The sequence below is a fragment of the Macaca fascicularis genome, chromosome 19, assembly GCF_037993035.2.
Source record: "Macaca fascicularis isolate 582-1 chromosome 19, T2T-MFA8v1.1".
Taxonomy (NCBI): domain Eukaryota; kingdom Metazoa; phylum Chordata; class Mammalia; order Primates; family Cercopithecidae; genus Macaca; species Macaca fascicularis.
The window spans coordinates 18,330,174-18,350,352 of NC_088393.1; the positions used below are offsets into that span (position 1 = coordinate 18,330,174).

The 20,179-nt window shown below is 54.3% G+C and overlaps 1 protein-coding gene across 9 annotated transcripts in view; it reads left to right on the forward strand.

The window, feature by feature from the left end:
- Positions 1–18,842, forward strand: part of KCNN1 (potassium calcium-activated channel subfamily N member 1) — a 49,580-nt gene extending 30,738 nt beyond the window's left edge. For 6 of the 9 annotated variants that reach the window (XM_065535214.2, XM_065535216.2, XM_065535213.2 and 3 more), the window contains 5 exons: positions 3,172–3,313; positions 6,587–6,697; positions 8,573–8,700; positions 12,412–12,481; positions 17,863–18,842. In XM_065535214.2, the coding sequence (XP_065391286.1) occupies positions 3,172–3,313; positions 6,587–6,697; positions 8,573–8,700; positions 12,412–12,481; positions 17,863–18,117 (706 nt within the window). In that variant the 3' untranslated portion in view covers positions 18,118–18,842. The remainder of the gene's footprint in view (positions 1–3,171; positions 3,314–6,586; positions 6,698–8,572; positions 8,701–12,411; positions 12,482–17,862) is intronic. The other 3 variants (XR_012428551.1, XR_012428550.1, XR_010583244.2) reach the window with 1 other exon arrangement.
- The last annotated feature ends 1,337 nt before the right edge of the window (positions 18,843–20,179 follow it).

Below are 20,179 nucleotides of genomic sequence, written 5' to 3' on the forward strand. Positions count from 1 at the left end.
TCACTGACCCTGGGCTCCTCCCGACCCTGGCCATTGCTTCTGTCTCCCCGATTGCAAGACACCCATGGTGCCTCCTGTCTCCCAGTTTGTGGCTTCAGTAATCATCCTCTCTGGGGATCTGGTCCTGTGTCCCCAGCTGCCCTCAACCAGGGAGGGACCCCAGCTCCCTCTCCCTCATCCTCCCCGCCGGGGTCTCCCAAGCCTCCTTCTCCCAGCCCCTCGGCTCCCTGGGAGGCTGACTTCTGATCTCTGGGAGGCTGACTTCTGATCTCTGACCCCAGGGGCGCAGGCAGCAGGCACAGGGATGCCTCCCCTTCCCCTCTGTCTCCCACCTCCCACGTTTAACCAGCTTTCATTTTCCCCTCTGCCCGCTCCACCGGACTTTAGGGAAAACATGTGAGTCCCACCCTTGGCTGAGCTGTGTGCGCAGAACAGCCGCTGCCACCGCTGCCGCCATCCCCGACCCGCCAGGAATTTAAGATTAGCTGCCGCAAGGGGAGGGAGGCAGGGAGAACGGGCCAGCAGGGTGGGTCGAGGTCAGTCCCCCCATCTCAGGGACAGGCCGCTCCACTGGGCTTCCTTTCCGAGTCTCAGGGCCCTTGTGTCCGAATGGCGGGGGTTAAGGAAGGGCTTGGCTCTCATGTTGTGTTTGGGCAGCTGACCGCTGCGAGCTCCGATGTTTCCTCCCAAGACTTAAATAGATCTGGGGTGGGCTGGGCGTGGTGGTGGTGCCTGTGATCCCAGCTACTCGGGAGGCTGAGGCAGGAGAATTGCTTGAACCTGGGATGCGGAGGTTGCAGTAAGCTGAGATTGTGCCACTAAACTCCAGTCAAAAAAAAAAAGACAAATAAATGGGTCTGGGGTGAAGCAAAACCGGCCGCGCCTTCGGGACCTCCAAACAGGAGGGAGTCTGTTGTGAATACCCCTAGGAGGTGGTAGGCCATCAATCCGGTTTACAGAGAGGGAAACTGAGACTCTGGCAGGCAAAGGGACTTGCCCCGGGGCCTGAGTCTGGCGGTCTCAGAGGCAGGAGGGGCTCCGCCAGGCCTGGGGTGTGAGGGTGCCTTATCTGGGAGAGGGTCTCCCTGCCATGCGCCTAGCTGGTGGAGGCCCTGGAGGGGTCCCTGACTGGACCCCTGCTTGCCCTCAGCACCCCATCCTCATCCCTTCACCCAGCCCCCACCCCCCATACCCCCACAGGCCCTGCCTGGGCCTGAGGCCTGGTGCTCAGAGATGAAGGCCCCAGTTTCTCCGGCTGTCAAGGCTTCCAGGGGTCTCCTTGGGCCTTTGATGTTCCCACATGCAGCTCCTACATACCCCTGGTGGGTGGGGTCAGAACTAGAGTCGGGGGTATGGGGTGCCCCTCATCAGGTATCCCTGAGGTCCAAGCTGGGTCCTTGCAGGACTCTGGGGGGGTGGGGCACGGGGCAGGGCCGGCAGGCAGCCAATCCTAAATTCTGAGCCTGGCGACCATGCTTGAAGCCCCCTTGCCTGCCTCGCTCTGACCCACCCCCGCCTCCCGCATGTCCCTCAGCCCTGCTCCTGGGCGGTCCCACGGCACCCCCACCTTATTGCTCTGTCTGGATCTGGGGCTCACCCACCCACCTACTAGAGGGCCCCCCTCGCCCCTCCTGCCCTCTGGGGGTCAGGCAGCTTGGGGCTCAGATGTTTTGGTGTAAGATGGGGGTCAGTCAGTTGGGTGCAGTGGCTCACGCCTGTAGTCCCAGCACTTTGGGAGGCCGAGGCAGGTGGATCACGAGGTCAGGAGATTGAAACCATCCTGGCTAACATGGTGAAACCCTGTCTCTACTAAAAATACAAAAAAAAAAAAAAAAAAAAAAATTAGCCAGGCGTGGCGGCAGGTGCCTGTAGTCCCACCTACTCGGGAGGCTGAGGCAGGAGAATCGCTTGAACCCAGGAGGTGGAGGTTGCAGTGAGCCAAGATCGTGCCACTGCACTCCAGCCTGGGCGGCAGAGAGAGACACTGTCTCAAAAAAAAAAAAAAAAAAAAAAAAAAAAAACAGAAAAGATGGAGTCAGTCCCTGGGCCTTCACCCAGCAAGCATCCTAGAAGCCCAGACCGGAGGTGCCTGGAGTGGCATTCAATCTCCACAGGAATGAAGACCCCCAAATGCCAATCTTTGGGGAGCCTCCATCTCCTTCCCGCTGGAGCCTCTTACTCCAGCCCTATCCTTAGGCTCTGTCACCCACTGTGTCTGGCACAGGCCTCCCCTGAAGATCCTGCTCTGTCCAGGCCACTTCCTCGGTGCTACCCCAGTTGACCTCTGACCTTGAATCCCCCAGAGGCTGGCTTGGGGCTCAGATGATCTAAACCCTGCAAAGGAGTGGGTTAGCTGGAAGCCAGGTCAGAGGGGGCCCAGCCCCCAGAAAAAGGCCAAGGGGATTCGGGGACTCAGAGCTGAGCGGGAACAGATCCTAGAGCCACCCCCAGACCCAGAGAGCCAAGCCCTTGGCACCCTGGCATGGCTACAGGCAGAATCTCTTTGCAGCCTCTCTGGCCGAAGTCCTAAGCCCGGCTGTGACCAGGACTAAGTTCTGTCAGTTTTAAGCCCTTGGGGCCTGTCTCCCTGGGTCCCAAAATGTAGCCCCAGGCCTCTCCCCAGTGCCAAAGCCCATGCCCCTCTCCTCCCAACCCCCAGGTGCAACATGGGCCTGGAGTTGGGGGACTCATGCTGTCCTCCAGTCTATGTCCTTCATATATGGGCGTCCCTTCTTGCTCAAGCCCCAGGTCGTGATCCTCCAGCCTCCCACCTCCTCCAGTCCTCCTACCTCCTTGGGGCCTCGCTGGCTGGGGAAGTTCTTCCTGGTGTCTGACCCGAATCCTTGCCTCCACCTCCTGCCGCTTCTGGTGCTGTGGTCACCCGTCCCCCTGTCTGTGTGTGTCTGTCATTGGGAGGGGGATTGTATGTTCATACAACCTCACCTGGGCCCCTCTCTGCCCCATCCAGGGAAGCAGCTTGGGGGGCAGGTGAAGGGAATGTGGAAGGGCTGTAGGGGAGATGGTGCACCTGTCCTATACCCACAGGACATGTCCCCAACGCAGCCAGGTGGACTCAGGGCCCTGCAGCCCTGGCGCTGCCCCAGGCAGTGTGATGGAGGCAGAGGGGATGGTGTAGACTGAGCCCTCCCTCTTCCCACTCTGGCTCCCCAGGTACCACGACAAGCAGGAAGTGACCAGCAACTTCCTGGGGGCCATGTGGCTGATTTCCATCACCTTCCTCTCCATCGGCTACGGCGACATGGTGCCCCACACCTACTGCGGGAAGGGCGTGTGCCTGCTCACTGGCATCATGGTAAGGGCGAGGCTCCATGTGCATGATCCTGGGAGGTCCAGCCAGCCATCCATTCCACCAGCCCTTGCATACCCCTTGCTGACAGGGTGCTCACCCCATCACGAGCTGTGCCTGATCAGCATCCCTCCGTCTGTCAGTCCACCCCTCCTCTGCTCTGCTCTTTTCCTCTGACATCACGTGGAAGCCACACCCACAGGCTTCCTGGGACATCTCCCTGCAGTCCTTCCAGGCCTAGATATGCAGCTCCCACCATGCCTGCCCAGTAAGAAGCTGTGGTCCACTCTGACCAGAGAGTCATTGTCACCCCTTTATTCTCTACAGCCCGATTTATTCACAGCCTTTGGATCCAGGGCAAGGGGCTTGATGCTAAGGTGCCTTAGTTTCCTTGGCTGTGACCAATGCTACTTCCTCTGCTTTGCAAGGGCTAAGTCGGTTATTTATGTGAGAATCCCAGAACCATGAATGCCGTGGACACGCTGTAAATACCTGCTGGAGGCCAGGCGCAGTGGCTCGTGCCTGTAATCCCAGCACTTTGGGAGGCCAAGGTGGGCAGATCACCTGAGGTTGGGAGTTTGAGACCAGCCTGTGACCAACATGGAGAAACCCCCATCTCTACTAAAAATACAAAAGTAGCCGGGAGCGGTGGCTCACACCTGTAATCCCGGTACTTTGGAAGGCCAAGGTGGGCGGATCACGAGGTCAGGAGTTCCAGACCAGCCTGGCCAACATGGTGAGACCCTGTCTCTACTAAAAATACAAAATTAGCCAGGCGTGGTGGCGGGCGCCTGTAATCCCAGCTACTAGGGAGGCTGAGGCAGGAGAATTGCTTGAACCCAGGAGGCAGAGGTTGCAGTGAGCCGAGATCACGCCATTGCACTCCAGCCTGGACAACCACAGCAAAACTTCATCTCCAAAAAAAAAAAAAAAGAAACCTGCTGGGCTGTGTCCTCTGCAGCCCAAACCCCCTTCCTTGGCTGACTTTCAGGGTGTTCCCTGAGTCCCCATTTGTCTTTCGTGAGTCGGTGGGTGCAGGCAGCACCCCGTCTTCCCGAACGATTCTCCAGTCTGCCATGGGTGCCTGTAAACATCCTTTCATGATCACTGCTTTCTCTTTTCCCTGATTCAATCATCGGGGTCCCTGTCCATCCCCTCTTTCCAGAACCTTCTTTCTCTCCAGACATGTTTTATGCCCATGCCAACAAATGCTTTTCCATGTTTTACTTTATTCAATTTTATTTTTATGTTTTTATAAAGATGGGGTCTCACTATGTTGCCCAGGCTGGTCATGAACTCCTGGGCTCAAGTGATCCTCCTGCTTGGGCCTCCCAAAGTGCTGGAGTTACAGGCCTGAGCAATTGCACCTGGCCCATGTCCGACTTTTTTTTTTTTTTTTTTATTGAGATGGAGTCTCACTCTGTTGCCCAGGCTGCAGTGCAATGCCGCAATCTCGGCTCACTGCAACCTCCACCTCCCGAGTTCAAGCCATTCTCCTCTCTCAGCTTCCTGAGTAGCTGGAATTACAGGCGCCTGCCACCAGGCTCGGCTAATTTTTGTATTTTTAGTAGAGATAGGGTTTCATCATGCTGGCCAGTCTGGTCTTGAACTCCTAACCTCAGATAATCCACCTGCCTCGGCCTCCCAAAGTGCTGGGATTACAGGCGTGACGCCAGCACGCTGGCCCCCCTTTTTTTTTTTGAGATGGAGCCTCACTCTGTCGCCCAGGCTGGAGTGCAGTGGCGTGATCTTAGCTCACTGCAACCTTCCCCTCCCAGGTTCAAGCGATTCTCCTGCCTCAGCCTCCCGAGTAGCTGGGATGACAGGCACCCGCCACCAGGCCTGGCTAATTTTTGTATTTTTAGTAGAGACGGGGTTTCACTATGTTGACCAGGCTGGTCTCGAACTCTTGACCTCAGGTGATACGCCCACCTCAGCCTCCCAAAGTGCTGGGATTACAGGTGCAAGCTACTGCACCTGGTCCATGTCTGGCTTTTTACTGGCAGCCCAGCATGGGTCCCTACCTGCAGCGTCTGTGCGGTACATCGTGCTGTTGCAGAGCCTTTGTCCATTCCTTTTCCTTGCTGTCTAGTATTCTAGGTGGAGGTTTCCAGCAGGTCGCTCTATCCCAGTTGACAGGGCTTTTCCTGAGAACAGGCTTCTAGGTGCTCTCAAAACCTTTGTCCTGGCTTGGAAACTGAGACAGGGTTTCCTCCGGGAACCTGTGCTTGTGCTCTAGGCCAACCCTGCTCAGGCTCAGGGTGTTGGCATCTAAACTTGCCTGGGGCTGGGCATACTAATGGCTCATGCCTGTAATCCCAGCACTTTGGGAGGCTGAGACAGGTGGATCATTTGAGGCCAGGTGTCCAAGACCAGAGTGGGCGACATAGTGAGACCCCATAGCTCTACAAAAAAAAAAAAAAAAAAGGTGGGGGGAGGGGGCAGGCGCAGTGGCTTACACCTGTAATCCCAGCACTTTGGGAGGCCAAGGCGGGTGGATCACCTGTCTGGAGTTCGAGACCAGCCTGACCAACATGGTGAAAACCGCTCTCTAGTAAACACACACACCCCCATACACACACACAATTAGCAGGACGTGGTGGTGCGCGCTTCTAGTTCCAGCTACTCAGGAGGCTGAGGCAGGAGAATCGCTTGAACCTGGGAGGTAGAGGTTGCAGTGAGCCGAGATTGTGCCACTGCACTCCAGCCCGGGTGACAGAGCGAGACTCCATCTCATAAAAAAAAAAAAAAAAAGAGGCCGGGCGCGGTGGCTCAAGCCTGTAATCCCAGCACTTTGGGAGGCCGAGACGGGCGGATCACGAGGTCAGGAGATCGAGACCATCCTGGCTAACACGGTGAAACCCCGTCTCTACTAAAAAATACAAAAAACTAGCCGGGCGAGGTGGCGGGCGCCTGTAGTCCCAGCTACTTGGGAGGCTGAGGCAGGAGAATGGCGTGAACCCGGAAGGCGGAGCTTGCAGTGAGCTGAGATCCGGCCACTGCACTCCAGCCTGGGCGACAGAGTACGACTCTGTCTCAAAAAAAAAAAAAAAAAAAAGAAGAATCGTCCTACCTCCTGGAGTTGCTGGGGGTCGAATGAGCTAATGTGTGGGACATGCTGGGAAACAAGTAGACCTGGAGTCAGTGAGCTCCGCAGATGGAATCTACTCACACTGCTGACTCAGGGAATGGGGAGGCTGCAATCTGGGCAGGCTTCATGGAGGAGGGAGTGACCTCAAGACGGGACGCTGATGTGCCCCCACTCTGCCCCACACACAGGGAGCTGGCTGTACCGCGCTCGTGGTGGCTGTGGTGGCCCGGAAGCTGGAGCTCACTAAGGCTGAGAAGCACGTGCACAACTTCATGATGGACACTCAGCTCACCAAGCGGGTAAGGACCACGGTTCCCATGGAGGCCGCCTCCTGGCCTTGTCAGTGAGCGTAGAACTTCCCTGCTTTCCTTCTGTATGTGCCGGGCACGCGCATGTGCCCATGGGTTACCATGCAGCCCCATGTGCTGGCTTTGGGAGGCCGAGGCGGGTGGATCACCTAAGGTCAGGAGTTCGAGGCCAGCCTGGCCAACATGGCGCTAACCCATCTCTACTAAAAATACAAAAACTAGCCTGGCATGGTGGCAGGTGCCTGTAGTCCCAGCCTCTTGGGAGTCTGAGGCAGGAGAATCGCTTGAGCCTGGGAAGCAGAGGCTGCAGTAAGCCAAGATGGCACCACTGCACTCCAGCCTGGGTGACAGAGCAAGGCTCTGTCTTAAAAAAAAAAAAAAAAAAAAAAAAAAGGCCGGGTGCGGTGGCTCACGCCTGTAATCCCAGCACTTTGGGAGACCGAGATGGGCGGATCACGAGGTCAGGAGATCGAGACCATCCTGGCTAACACGGTGAAACCCTGTCTCTACTACTAAAAATACAAAAACTAGCCGGGCGCGGTGGCGGGCGCCTGTAGTCCCAGCCACTCGGGAGGCTGAGGCAGGAGAATGGTGTGAACCCGGGAGGCGGAGCTTGCAGTGAGTGGAGATCGCGCCACTGCACTCCAGCCTGGGCGACAGAGCAAGACCCCATCTCAAAAAAAAAAAAATGACTGTGCTTGACTCTGCCACCACACACCCATCTGTGAATAGTGCACAGAGCGACATCATGGCATCTACCCTTGTGCCCAGTCCTATCCACCCATGGGCATTCAGCGAGAGGCTTGGGCCAGACTGCAATATGCAATTTGAGAGCTGCCTGACCCTAGCAGGTTGACTGCTCTGTACCTCAGATTCCTCATATATAAAATGGGAGATGGCTGGGCGCGGTGGCTCAAGCCTGTAATCCCAGCACTTTGGGAGGCCGAGACGGGTGGATCACAAGGTCAGGAGATCGAGACCAGCCAGGAAACTTCTAGAAACTTCTGAAAATGCCTCTCAGGGTCCCTGGGCTATAAGGCAGGGCCATGCTTGCACAGCAACGTCTGCGCAATGTGTGTATACCTAACACACATCACTCATGATGGGCCAGGCCCTTTCTCTGCAAACATGCAAATGTTTTTTATGGTATTTTTGTTGTTGTTGTTTTTTGAGTCTCGCTCTGTGGCCCAGGCTAGAATGCCGTGGTGCGATCTTGCCTCACTGCACCCCCCGGGTTCAAGTGATTCTCCTGTCTCACTCTCCCTAGTAGCTGGGATTACAGGCGCCTGCCATCATGCCCAGCTAATTTTTGTATTTTTACTAGAGATGGGGGTTTCATCATGTTGGCCAGGCTGGTTTCGAACTCTTGACCTCAAGTGATCCACCTGCCTCTGTCTCCTAAAATGCTTGGATTATAGGCGTGAGCGCACCCAGCCATGATGCAGATGTTAATTCAGTGAATCGGCATGTGTTTTTATTTCTCCCATTTTATTTTATTTTTTTATTTTTATTTTTTTTATTTTTTTGAGACGAAGTCTCGTTCTGTCGCCCAGGCTGGAGTGCAGTGGCCGGATCTCAGCTCACTGCAAGCTCCGCCTCCCGGGTTTACGCCATTCTCCTGCCTCAGCCTCCCGAGTAGCTGGGACTACAGGCGCCCGCCACCTCGCCTGGCTAGTTTTTTTGTATTTTTAGTAGAGACGGGGTTTCACCATGTTAGCCAGGATGGTCTCGATCTCCTGACCTTGTGATCCGCCCATCTCGGCCTCCCAAAGTGCTGGGATTACAGGCTTGAGCCACCGCGCCCGGCCGCCTTTTGGAATTTCATGCCAACCCTGAGGCATGAAATTGTTCTTTTTCTGGCCCCAGGTAAAAAACGCCGCTGCTAACGTTCTCAGGGAGACGTGGCTCATCTACAAACACACCAGGCTGGTGAAGAAGCCAGACCAAGCCCGGGTTCGGAAACACCAGCGTAAGTTCCTCCAAGCCATCCATCAGTAAGTCCAGCACCTTTCCAGCTCACGTTTCTGTGTCCACATGGCGCGGAGGCAGCCCTCGCAGCTCAGTGTGGCCTCTTCACAGCTCCCTGCCAGAGATGGGTGGTCAGTTGGTTGGGGCCTGTATCTTCTGAGCTGGGTGGATGGGAGGATCTTCAGAGGGAGGCAGATTATGGGTTCTGCTAAGTCATGGACACTACTCAGTAAGTGGCAGGATGTATATTTTATTCTCTGGAATAACCAGGATGATTCTAACCCTTTAGACTTTGAAGAGATTTCCTCTTTTTGCTTTGTCTGCCAGGAAGCTCATAATTAAATCCGTGGTCTGATCCATGGGATCATGTGGGGTAACTAGAAATGAATTGGGCCAGGTGTGGTGACTCATGCCTGTAATTCCAGCACTTCGGGAAGCTGGAAGATCACTTGAGTCCAGGAGTTAGTTCAGCACCATCCTTGGCAATACAGGGAGACCCCATCTCTACAAAAACTAATAACTTAGCTAGGTGTGGTTGTGTGCCTCTGTGGTCCCAGCTACTCAGGAGGCTGAGGTCGGAGGATCACTTGAGTCTGCAGGGTCAAGGCTGAAGTGAGCCATGATTGTGCCACTGCACTCAGCAGGGTTACAGAGTGAGACCTTGTCTCAAAAAAAAAAAAAAAAAGAAAAGAAAAGAAAGGAAGAAAGAAATTAAGAAATTGCTTGATTTCCTGTGTTGCTTCTTTGCCCCGAGAATTATTTAATAAAGTAACTCTAAATCCTTGGCTGCTCATTGAAGTCACCAGGGGGCTTTTTAAAAATCCCAAGAGCCACATCCAACATCAATTACTTAGTAGAGTCTGGGTTGCAGCCTGGAATTACATTTAAATTCCTCAAATGGCTGCTTGGTTGGGCATGGTGGCTCACGCTTATAATCCCTGCACTTTGGGAGGCCAAAGAGGGAAGACTGATTAAGGCCAAGCTTTGGAAACCAGCCTGAGCGACATAGTGAGACCCCACTCTATGTAAAAATTAAAAAATAAACCTGGGCGTGGTGACTTACACCTTCTAATCCCAGCACTTTGGGAGGCTGAGCCAGGAGGATCGCTTGAGGCCAGGAGTTTGCAACCAGCCTGGGCAACAAAGTGAGACCCCGTCTCTACAAAAATAAAAAAATTAGCCCAGTGTGGTGGCACGTGTCTGTGGTCCCAGCTACCCAGGAGGCTGAAGTGGGAGGGTAACTTGAGCCCAGAAGGTCAAGGTTGCAGTGAGCTGTGATTGCGCCATTGCACTCCAGCCTGGGCCACAGAACAAGACCTTGCCTTAAAAATATATATACGGCTGGGCGCAGTGTTCACGCCTGTAATCCCAGCACTTTGGGAGGCCAAGGTAGGTGGATCACCTGATGTCAGGAGTTCGAGACCAGCCTGGCCAACATGGCGAAAGCTTGTCTCTACTAAAAATATAAAAATTAGCCCGGCATGGTGGCACACACCTGTAGTCCCAGCTACTCGGGAGGCTGAGGCAGGAGAATCGCTTGAACCCGGGAGACGGAGGTTGCAGTGAGCTGAGATCGCACCACTGCACTCCAGCCTGGGCGACAGAGTCTCAAAAACTAAAAAATAAAATATATTACAATAAGTAAATAAATAAAATTTCCTCAGGTGAGTCCAATATGCAGCCAGTCAGCAATTTTTTTCTGTAAAGGACCAGATGGTAAATCTTCCAGGTTTTATGAGCCAGTTTCTGTTCCACTCTTCAACTCTCTGCTATTGAGGCAGGGAAGCAGTGAGGATAACCTGGTGTGGCCATGTTCCAAAGAAACCTTATTTTCCAAGACAGGTGGCCGGCTAGATTTGACCCACAGGCCATAATATGCTGACGACGATGCTGTCCACTAGAATATCATGTGAACAACATATATAATTTTAAATTTGCTAACAGCCACGTTAGAAAAAAGTACAGGCCGGGCGCGGTGGCTCAAGCCTGTAATCCCAGCACTTTGGGAGGCCGAGACGGGTGGATCACGAGGTCAGGAGATCGAGACCATCCTGGCTAACACGGTGAAACCCCGTCTCTACTAAAAAATACAAAAAACTAGCCGGGCGAGGTGGCGGGCGCCTGTAGTCCCAGCTATTCCGGAGGCTGAGGCAGGAGAATGGCGTGAACCCGGGAGGCGGAGCTTGCAGTGAGCTGAGATCCGGCCACTGTACTCCAGCCTGGGCGACAGAGCGAGACTCCGTCTCAAAAAAAAAAAAAAAAAAAAAAAAAAAAAAAGAAAAAAGTACAAAAGGCCAGGCACGATGGCTCACGCCTGTAATCCCAGCACTTTGGGGGGCCGAGATGGGCGGATCATTTGAGGTCAGGAGTTCAAGACCTACCTGACCAACATGGTGAAACCCCATCTCTACTAAAAACACAAAAAAATTAGCCAGGCCTGGTGGCACATGCCTGTAGTCCCAGCCACTCGGGAGGCTGAGGCAGGAGAATCACATGAACCCGGGAAGCTGAGGTTGCAGTCCCCTAGACTGGCTTAGGTACAGAAGGGATGGACAGCAGGCACAGTGGCTCACACCTGTAATCCTTTGGGAGGCTGAGACGGGCGGATCACCTGAGGTCAGGAGTGCGAGACCAGCCTGACCAACATGGTGAAACCCCATCTCTACTAAAAATGCAAAAATTAACCGGGTGTGCTGGTGAGCACCTGTAATCCCAGCTACTCAGGAGGCTGAGCAAGGAGAATCGCTTGAACCGGGGAAGCGGAGGTTGCAGTGAGCTGAGATCGTGCTGGGATCGCGCTGAGATCGCACCACTGCACTCTCGCCTGGGCAACAGAGTGAGACTGTGTCTCAAAAAAAAACAAAGGGGTGACCAAAAGGAGCAAGGGCGTACACTAACCAACTCCCCCTGTGGCCAGCTGTCCAGAGACCAGGGTCACCAGTGCCAACACCAACACCAAGTAGCAAGTGTGGGTTCAAATCCTGCCAGGGTGCGGATGGGCAGTGGCTTTACCCCTCTGAGCCTCAGTTTCCCCCCGGCAGATGGCGTGGGCATAGTTTTCTGAATGAAACACCACCTCCGGGACAGGACAGAGGACAGGTGTGTCCCTGAGGGGCTGGCACAGAACCCTCAGAGGCTGGGCACTTCCCCAGAGCAAGGGCAGCCCCTCGGCCATCTGGGAACCCTGTGCGGGGCCCTGGGGTGGCACCCCCGGGAGTTGGGCAGGGTTGGGTACATGCCGCACAACTGTGCTGAGGTTAAAATTGCCTTGTGATTTTTCTCCTGCTCTGCCCGGTCCTGCCAGGGCTCAGAAGTAAGTCTTCTCCCAGGGGCTTGGTGGGGCTGGAAAATCGGGGGTGCATGGTGGTCACAGACAGGGGCACACCCGGGGCATGCCAACCCCAGCCTCAGAGGCAGGCAAGGTTCACATCTGCCCCATGGATCGGTGCAGGCTTCACCTTGGTCTGGGATCCAACGTCCTGGGGTCCCGAGTTGGGCTGGAGACAGGACCAGCCAATGGGTGGTGTGGGCGGTGGCCAGGCTGACTCCTGGCCCTGCCGCACCCGCTGTGTGCTGGGAGGGAATAGACCACAGGGAATCGGCCGCCCAGCTCCCACCTTATCCTCTGATGCATGTCCCATAGGTGACCCCAGGTGGATGCATGAAAGTCTCTGCCCCTACTGCAGCCTCCATGGGAACCTGCCTAACCCCCTCTCCTCAACCCCGTGTCCCCACAGGCTCCGGAGTGTGAAGATCGAGCAAGGGAAGCTGAACGACCAGGCTAACACGCTTACCGACCTGGCCAAGGTGAGTGGGTTGGGGCAGGGTGGGCCGGACAGGGCAGGTGGGACCCTGGAGCAGACGGGATGGGGCTCAGCTCCTGCCGGAGGAGGGCACAAGGACCCACAGTGGGCTGAGTGCAGTGGCAGGCAGATCTCTTGAGCTCAGGAGTTTGAGACCAGCCTGGGCAACACGGTGAAACCCCGTCTCTACAAAAAAATACAAAAATTAGCCAGGCGTGGTGGCGGGCGCCTTTAATCCCAGCTACTTGGGGGCTGAGGCGGGAGAATCGCTTGAACTTGGGAGGTTGAGGCTGCAGTGAGCCAAGATGGCACCGCTGCACTCCAGCCTGGGTGACAGAGTGACCCCCTGTCTCAAAAAAATAATAATTTTTTTTTTTTTTGAGACGGAGTCTTGCTCAGACGCCCAGGCTGGGGTGCGGTGGCGCGATCTTGGCTCACTGCAAGCTCCGCCTCCTGGGTTCACGCCATTCTCCTGCCTCAGCCTCCTGAGTAGCTGGGACTACAGGCGCCTGCCACCTCGCCTGGCTAATTTTTTTTTTTTTTTTTTGTATTTTTAGTAGAGACGGGGTTTCACCATGTTCGCCAGGATGGTCTCGATCTTCTGACCTCGTGATCCGCCCGTCTTGGCCTCCCAAAGTGCTGGGATTGAGCCACCGCGCCCGGCCAATAATTTTTAAAATAATAAATTTAAAAAGAGTGTATAGTTAGGGGGCTAAGTGGAAGAAGAGGTATTTCTAGATTTAGGCATACTACCTCAATTCAAGCTCTGAAATTGAAAAGAAAAAAATTCCTTTGCTGTGGGTATAAATTCAAATGATAGCCTTGGGAGAAAGCTTATTTGTATAGCAATTAAACGTCTGTCAGGAAATTTAAATTGATTGCAAGAGAAATTGGGGCCAGGTGCCATGGATCCTGCCTGTAATCCCTGTACTTTGGGAGGCTGAAGCAGGCAGATCACTTGAGCCCAAGAGGTTGAGACCAGCCTGGGCAACATAGAGAGACCCCGTCTGTACAAAAAGAATAAAAAAATAAACCAGGCATGGTGGTGAGTGCCTGTAGTCCCAGCTATTAAGGAGGCTGAGGTGGGAGAATCACTTAAGCCCAGGAGGTCAAGGCTGCTGTGAGCTGTGATCACTCTGCTGCACTCTAGGTTGGGCAACAGAGCGAGACCCTGTCTCAAAAAAAAAAAAAAAAAAAGCAAGAAAGAAATCAGTTTGTGTTATACATGGATCTGTGTGTTGATTCTAATATCAAATCATTTCCCACTTTTTTTTTTTAGCTTTATTTATTTTTTGAGACAGAGTCTTGCTCTGTCGCCCAGGCTGGAGTGCAGTGGTATGATCTTGGCTCACTGCAACTTCCGCCTCCTGGGTTCAAGCAATTCTCGTGCCTCAGCCTCCAGAGTAGCTGGGACGACAGGCATGCACCAGCATGCCCGGCTAATTTTTGTACTTTTAGTAGAGACGGGGTTTCACCATGTTGGCCAGACTGGTCTCGAACTCCTGACCTTAAGTGATCCGCCCACCTCGGCCTCCCAAAGTGTTGGGATTGCAGGCGTGGGCCACCATGCCCAGTCCATTTCCTGCTTTTTGAATTCTTCCACTGGAAGATGTGTTATTGGACCAGTTGCAATTAATCAAGTGCTTGAGATCTTTGCAACACTGATTTGAATTCCCTCCTGACCAATGACATAGTTTCGGAAAATAGCTTTTGCTTAGTGGCTACATCCCCTGATCTACCAGTCAGCCTGAGGCCAATTTCATGTTATCTTTAGAAAATGTTAAGTCCCATTTCTATTTTATTTCTTGTCCCCAGTGCATTTTGGACTCACTTCCCCCATCACTAGGAAGAGAATGCAATCTAGCTTAATATTAACCTACAATAAATTTAATTTGGAAGGGAAATTTTTTTTTTTTTTTTTTTTGAGACCGAGTCTTGCTCTGTGGTACAGGCTGGAGTGCAGTGGTGAAATCACGGTTCACCACAGCCTCAACTTCCTCAGGCTCAAGCAATCTTCCCACCTCATCTTCCCAAGTAGCTGGGACTACAGGTGCACACCACCAGGTCCTGCTAATTTTTGTATTTTTTGTAGAGATGGGGTTTCACCATGTTGCCCAGGCTGGTCTCAAACTCCCGAGCTCAAGTGATCCTTCCGCCTTGGCCTCCCAAAGTGATGGGATTACAGGCGTGAGCCACCGCGCCCAGAAAATAATCTTACAGAGAGAAAAACATATTCTAGACCCCTGAAGATACACAGTTAACTCTCGAACAACATCGGGGTTATGGGGTGCTGACCCCTTAAAAGTCAAATATTCCCATATAACTTCTTTTTTTCTTTTTGAGACAGAGTCTCACTCTATTGCCCAGGCTGGAGTGCAGAGGGGCGATCTCAGCTCACTGCAGCCTCTACCTCCTGGGTTCAAGGTATTCTCCTGCCTCAGCCTCCTGAATAGCTAGGATTACAGGTGCATGCCACCACACCTAGCTAATTTTTTTTTTCTTTTTTTGAGACAGAGTCTCACTCTGTCGCCCAGGCTGGAGTGCAGTGATGCAATCTTCGCTCACTGCAAGCTCTGCCTCCCGGGTTCAAGTCATTCTCCTGCCTCAGTCTCCCGAATAGCTGGGATTACAGGCACCTGCCACCATGCCCGGCTAATTTTTTGTATTTTTAGTAGAGACAGGGTTTCACTGTGTTAGCCAGGATGGTCTCGATCTCCTGACCTCATGATCCACCCACCTCAGCCTCCCAAAGTGCTGGGATTACAGGTGTGAGCCACCGCGCCCAGCCTAAGTTTTGTATTTTCAGTAGAGATGGGGTTTCACCATGTTGGCCAGGCTGGTCTCGAACTCCTGACCTCAAGCAATCCACCTGCCTTGGCCTTCCAAAGTGCTGGGATTACAGGCATAAGCTACTGTGCCCAGCCTCATATAACCTTTGACGCTCTCTCATCCCAAATTGAACTACTGATAGCCTACCATTGACCGAAAGCCTTATTGATAAACAGTTGATTCACATGTATTTTGAATATATATTATATACTGTATTCTTACAATAACGTATGGTACAGAAAGGAAAATACTAAGAAAATCAGGCCAGGTGCAGTGGCTCATGCCTATAATCCCAGCACTTTGGGAGGTTGAAGAGGGAGGATCACTTGAGCTCAGGAATTCAAGACCAGCCTGGGCAACATGGCAAAACTCCATCTCTACAAAAAAAAAATAAATAAATACAAAAAGTAGCAGGAGGCTGAGGCAGGAGAATTGCTTGAGCCCGGGGTTCAAGGCTGCAGTGAGCTGTGATTGCACCACCGCACTCCAGCCTGGGAGATACAGCAAGACTCTGTATCTAAAAATTAAAATTTTATGGCTGGGTGCGGTGGCTCATCCCTATAATCCCAGCACTTTGGGAGGCTGAGGCGGGCGGATCACCTGAGGTCAGGAGTTCGAGGCCAGCCTGGCCAACATGGTGAAACTCTGTCTCCACTAAAAATACAAAAATTAGCCAGGCATGGTAGCGGGCGCCTGTAATCTCAGCTACTCAGGAAGCTGAGGCAGGAGAATCGCTTGAACCCAGGAGGCGGAGGTTGCAGTGAGTCAAGATCATGCCTCTGCACTCCAGCCTAGACGACAAGAACGAGACTCCATCTCAAAAATAAAAATAGGCCGGGCGCGGTGGCTCAAGCCTGTAATCCCAGCACTTTGGGAGGCCGAGATGGGCGGATCACGAGGTCAGGAGATCGAGACCATCCTGGCGAACACGGTGAAACCCTGTCTCTACTAAAAAATACAAAAAAACTAGCCAGGCGAGATGGCAGGCGCCTGTGGTCCCAGCTACTCGGGAGGCTGAGGCAGGAGAATGGCGTAAGCCCGGGAGGCGGAGCTTGCAGTGAGCCGAGATCGCGCCACTGCACTGCAGCCTGGGCGACAGAGCGAGACTCTGTCTCAAAAAAAAAATAATAAAAAATAAAAAATAAAAATAAAAATTTTAAACCTCAGAAAAGGCTAAAAAGAACCACCTGAAGGCTGGACGCTGCTCTGGCCACCAGGTGTCACCTTCTGGCCCTAGGGACTGTGGTGCCTGAGAGAGGCCAAGGTGAGGTCAGTGGTGCTAGGAGGGGCGTCCCCCACGAGATGTTTGCACTCGGAGCGGGGTCTGCCTTCCAGTGATGGAGGGAAAAGGGTAGGGGGCACAGTGGGGGAAGCTGGGAGGAAGAGGCTGGGGGTGAGAGGACAAGAGGAGCTGGGGTGGGCACCTCTCTGTCCTGTCTTCCTTCCACCACTACCTCCATCCTCCCATGGAGGCCGCCGCCGCCAGGTGGCAAACTGGTGTCCTCACCCAGCTGCGCTCAGAGCCGTGGAGTGATGTTCTAGTGCCACCTGGTGGCCAGAGTAGCATCTGCACCCAGGGTTATCCCTGTCTGGCCGGCCCCCCCTGCCCACAGTGGGACAGCACCAGAACCGGGCAGTGGAGGTGGTGGGGACGCCCCACTGGCTGCTGTAACAGTAATTGTGGCTGTTGTGTTCCCAGTCTGTGATTGTGTCAGATTCTCAGGGCAGTCACCTTACTCATCAGACCCCTGTCCCCTCCCCAGCCTAATGGGAGGGGTGGCAGTTCACGACCCAATGGGGCTCCCCCTCCTCTTCCTCCTAGGCGGCCATGTCCCCAAGCTCCTGCTGTTCCCCAGCCTGGAGAAACATCAGTCCAAAACATCCCCCAGGTCTGTGGGTACCACTTGAGCACCGCCTCTGGCTGTGTGTGCCCTGTGGCTACCAGATCCCCCCAGGGCAGCTCTGGCCATGTGCTCCCCACCCCAAGACCTCATTAGGCCTTTCCCAGGCCTGCCAGCCCTGAGCTTGGCTTTCTTTTCTTTTCTTTTCTTTTTTTTTTTTTTTAGACAGAGTCTTGCTCTGTGCCCCAGGCTGGAGTGCAGTGGCGCGATCTCAGCTCACTGCAAGCTCCGCCCCACCGGGTTCATGCCATTCTCCCAAGTAGCTGGGACTACAGGCGTGAGCCATCACGCCCAGCTGAGCTTGGCATTTAAGACCTATCTTTTAGGCTGGGCGCCTCCCGGGAAGAGGAGGCTGTAGTGAGCCAAGATTGGGCCACTGCACTCCAGCGTGGGTGACAGAGGGAGACTCTGTCTCAAAGAAAAAAAAAAAAAGGAGACCAGTCTCTCCCCTCATCCATTCTCTAATCCTTCCCTGGGCCCAGCAAGGGACCTCTGGGGCTGGGGGTGTCCTCCCAGCCACCCCCCACATGGGCCCCATTAGCAGCCGCCACCCACCTGGAGCATGTGAGCTGTCCTGTGTCATTGTTGTCGTGGTATCGTCCTCCTCTCTCTCACTCAGCGGCACCTCTCTCCTGCCCCTCTCTGTCTCCGGCAGACCCAGAGCGTCATGTATGACCTTGTATCGGAGTTGCACGCTCAGCACGAGGAGCTGGAGGCCCGTCTGGCCACGCTGGAAAGCCGCCTGGATGCGCTGGGTGCCTCTCTGCAGGCCCTGCCCGGCCTCATCGCCCAAGCCATACGCCCGCCCCCACCGCCCCTGCCTCCCAGGCCCGGCCCCGGCCCCCAAGACCAGGCAGCCCGGAGCTCCCCCTGCCGGTGGACGCCCGTGGCCCCCTCGGACTGCGGGTGACGGCCCTGCCCGCCACCAGACCCCTAAATCTTGGCCATCGTGTGGCCGCCACCTCCGGGAAGCCTTGTACAGTGGCACCTCTTGGAGTTCAAGAAGCCGACGCCGAGTCAGGCTGAGTGGACTGAGGCCTGCCCCGCCCAGACTGCCCGGGCAGAGGGCAGGGCTGGACCATGGGTGAGGGCAGGGGAGCCCGGAGCTTCCTCTGGTCACCTAGTCCCCCGACTCTCCCCAGGCCCCCGGCGGGCATGGAGCAGCCCCGGGAGGGGTCCGTGCTGGTTCTGAATAAAGCAGGACCCGCCTAGTGGCTGCCTGTGTGCGTGGCTGGGAGGCACTGGTGATGTCCCAGGAGGTAGAACCCCAGCCCCGGGTACCAAGATAAATATGGGAATCAAAAAACCTGTTCCCATCACCGGCCTAGCCTAGAACCTTAGCGTAGAAGCCCCCTCTCCTTCTGGGCTGAAGCTCAGTGAAGGACAACTCTCTAGGGGGACACCTGTGCCAGCCCCACCTGGCGCTGATAATGCGATCCCTCAGAGGGCGTGGCCCAGCCCTGGCCAGAAGCATCTCTCCCCTTCAACCAACCGCGCTGATGGACACCCACTGTGTGCCCGGCCTCAGCAGAGCCAATGGGGGAGGTGACCTGGGTGAGGAAGGTCTTTTGGGTTTTTGTGAGATTTGTATTGAGTACCTGCTGCCTACAGAGAATGTGATGATGTCAATTACCACACTGATTCCTCATCAGAGCTTGATCACGGTGGAATGAGGGGAAACTGCGGCCCAGAGAGGTAAATCTACCCGCTTGGGACCACACAGCGAGGAGGGATGGTGCCAGATTCGAACTGGAAATCCCCTAGGCCAAAGTAAAGAACCGGACTGGCTGGGCGAGGTGGCTCACACCTGTAATACCAGCACTTTGGGAGGATAAGGCGGGTGGATCACCTAAAGTCAGTTCAAGACCAGCCTGGGCAACATAGTGAAACCCTGTCTCTACTAAAAATATAAAAATTAGCTGGGTGTGGTGGTGGTGCACACCTGTAATCCCAGCTACTCGGGAGGCTGAGGCAGGAGAATCGCTTGAACCCGGGAGGTGGAGATTGCAGTGAGGAAAAAAAAAAAAAAGAACCTGGACTTGGTGAAAGGGACTCCATGGAGGAGCCATGGGGACGGCAGGAGGAGGGGGTATTTGGTGACATCCAGGGGTCAGAGAGACCCTTCAGGGGAGGGTTCCAGACACAAGTAGAATCAGAAAGGTCCCTGGAGGACGTGGGCTTGGGTGCTGGGAGCAGCAGGCACTTACTTGGCAGATGCTGAGCCCTGGGTGGGACAGGGAGGCCTGGCTCCTGGGGAGACAATGCTGTGCCCAGCCAAGGAGCCCCAGGTCCTGGCAGCCTCTGATAAGGCCATCCATCGCCTGGCTCAACGAGATAACTAGGCCGTTGCTGGTGCATGAATGACCAGCTTGGGCCCAAGCACAAGAAGGGTATGAGGAGTGCTGGTCAGACCAGGGTTCGAGTCCTGACTCTGCCACTGCTGGGTGACTCTGGGCAGTGGCTGCCCCTCTGGGGCCTCTGTTGTTTCATCTATAAAATGAGGGTGACAGTCTATTTAACCAGAACTCCCTAAAAAGGGCCAGGCAACTGGTAGGTGCTCAATAAATGCTCCTTCCCGCCTGAGGGATCACATCGGAGTCTTTGGCAGGACTCATCCTTTATACCCTGTTATCTGGCTGGGGAAACTAAGGCCTGAGAAGGAAGGGGGCTGTCTTTCAGGGTGAGAACCCAGGGTTCAGTTAAGGAACATCCGTGGGTGTACCTTCTGAGCCCAGTGGTAGCTCCCAGGTCTGATGGCAGAGGCACAGTCAACCCATAGTAGTTTAAAAAAAAAAAAAGAAAAACACCAAAGCCATAAAGTTGTAAACAGGCCGGGCGTGGTAGCTCACGCCTGTAATCCCAGTACTTTGGGAGGCTGAGGTGGGAGGATCAGTTGAAGTTAGGAGTTGGAGACCAGCTGGCCAACATGATGAAACCCATCTTTACTAAAAACACAAAAATTAGCTGGGTGT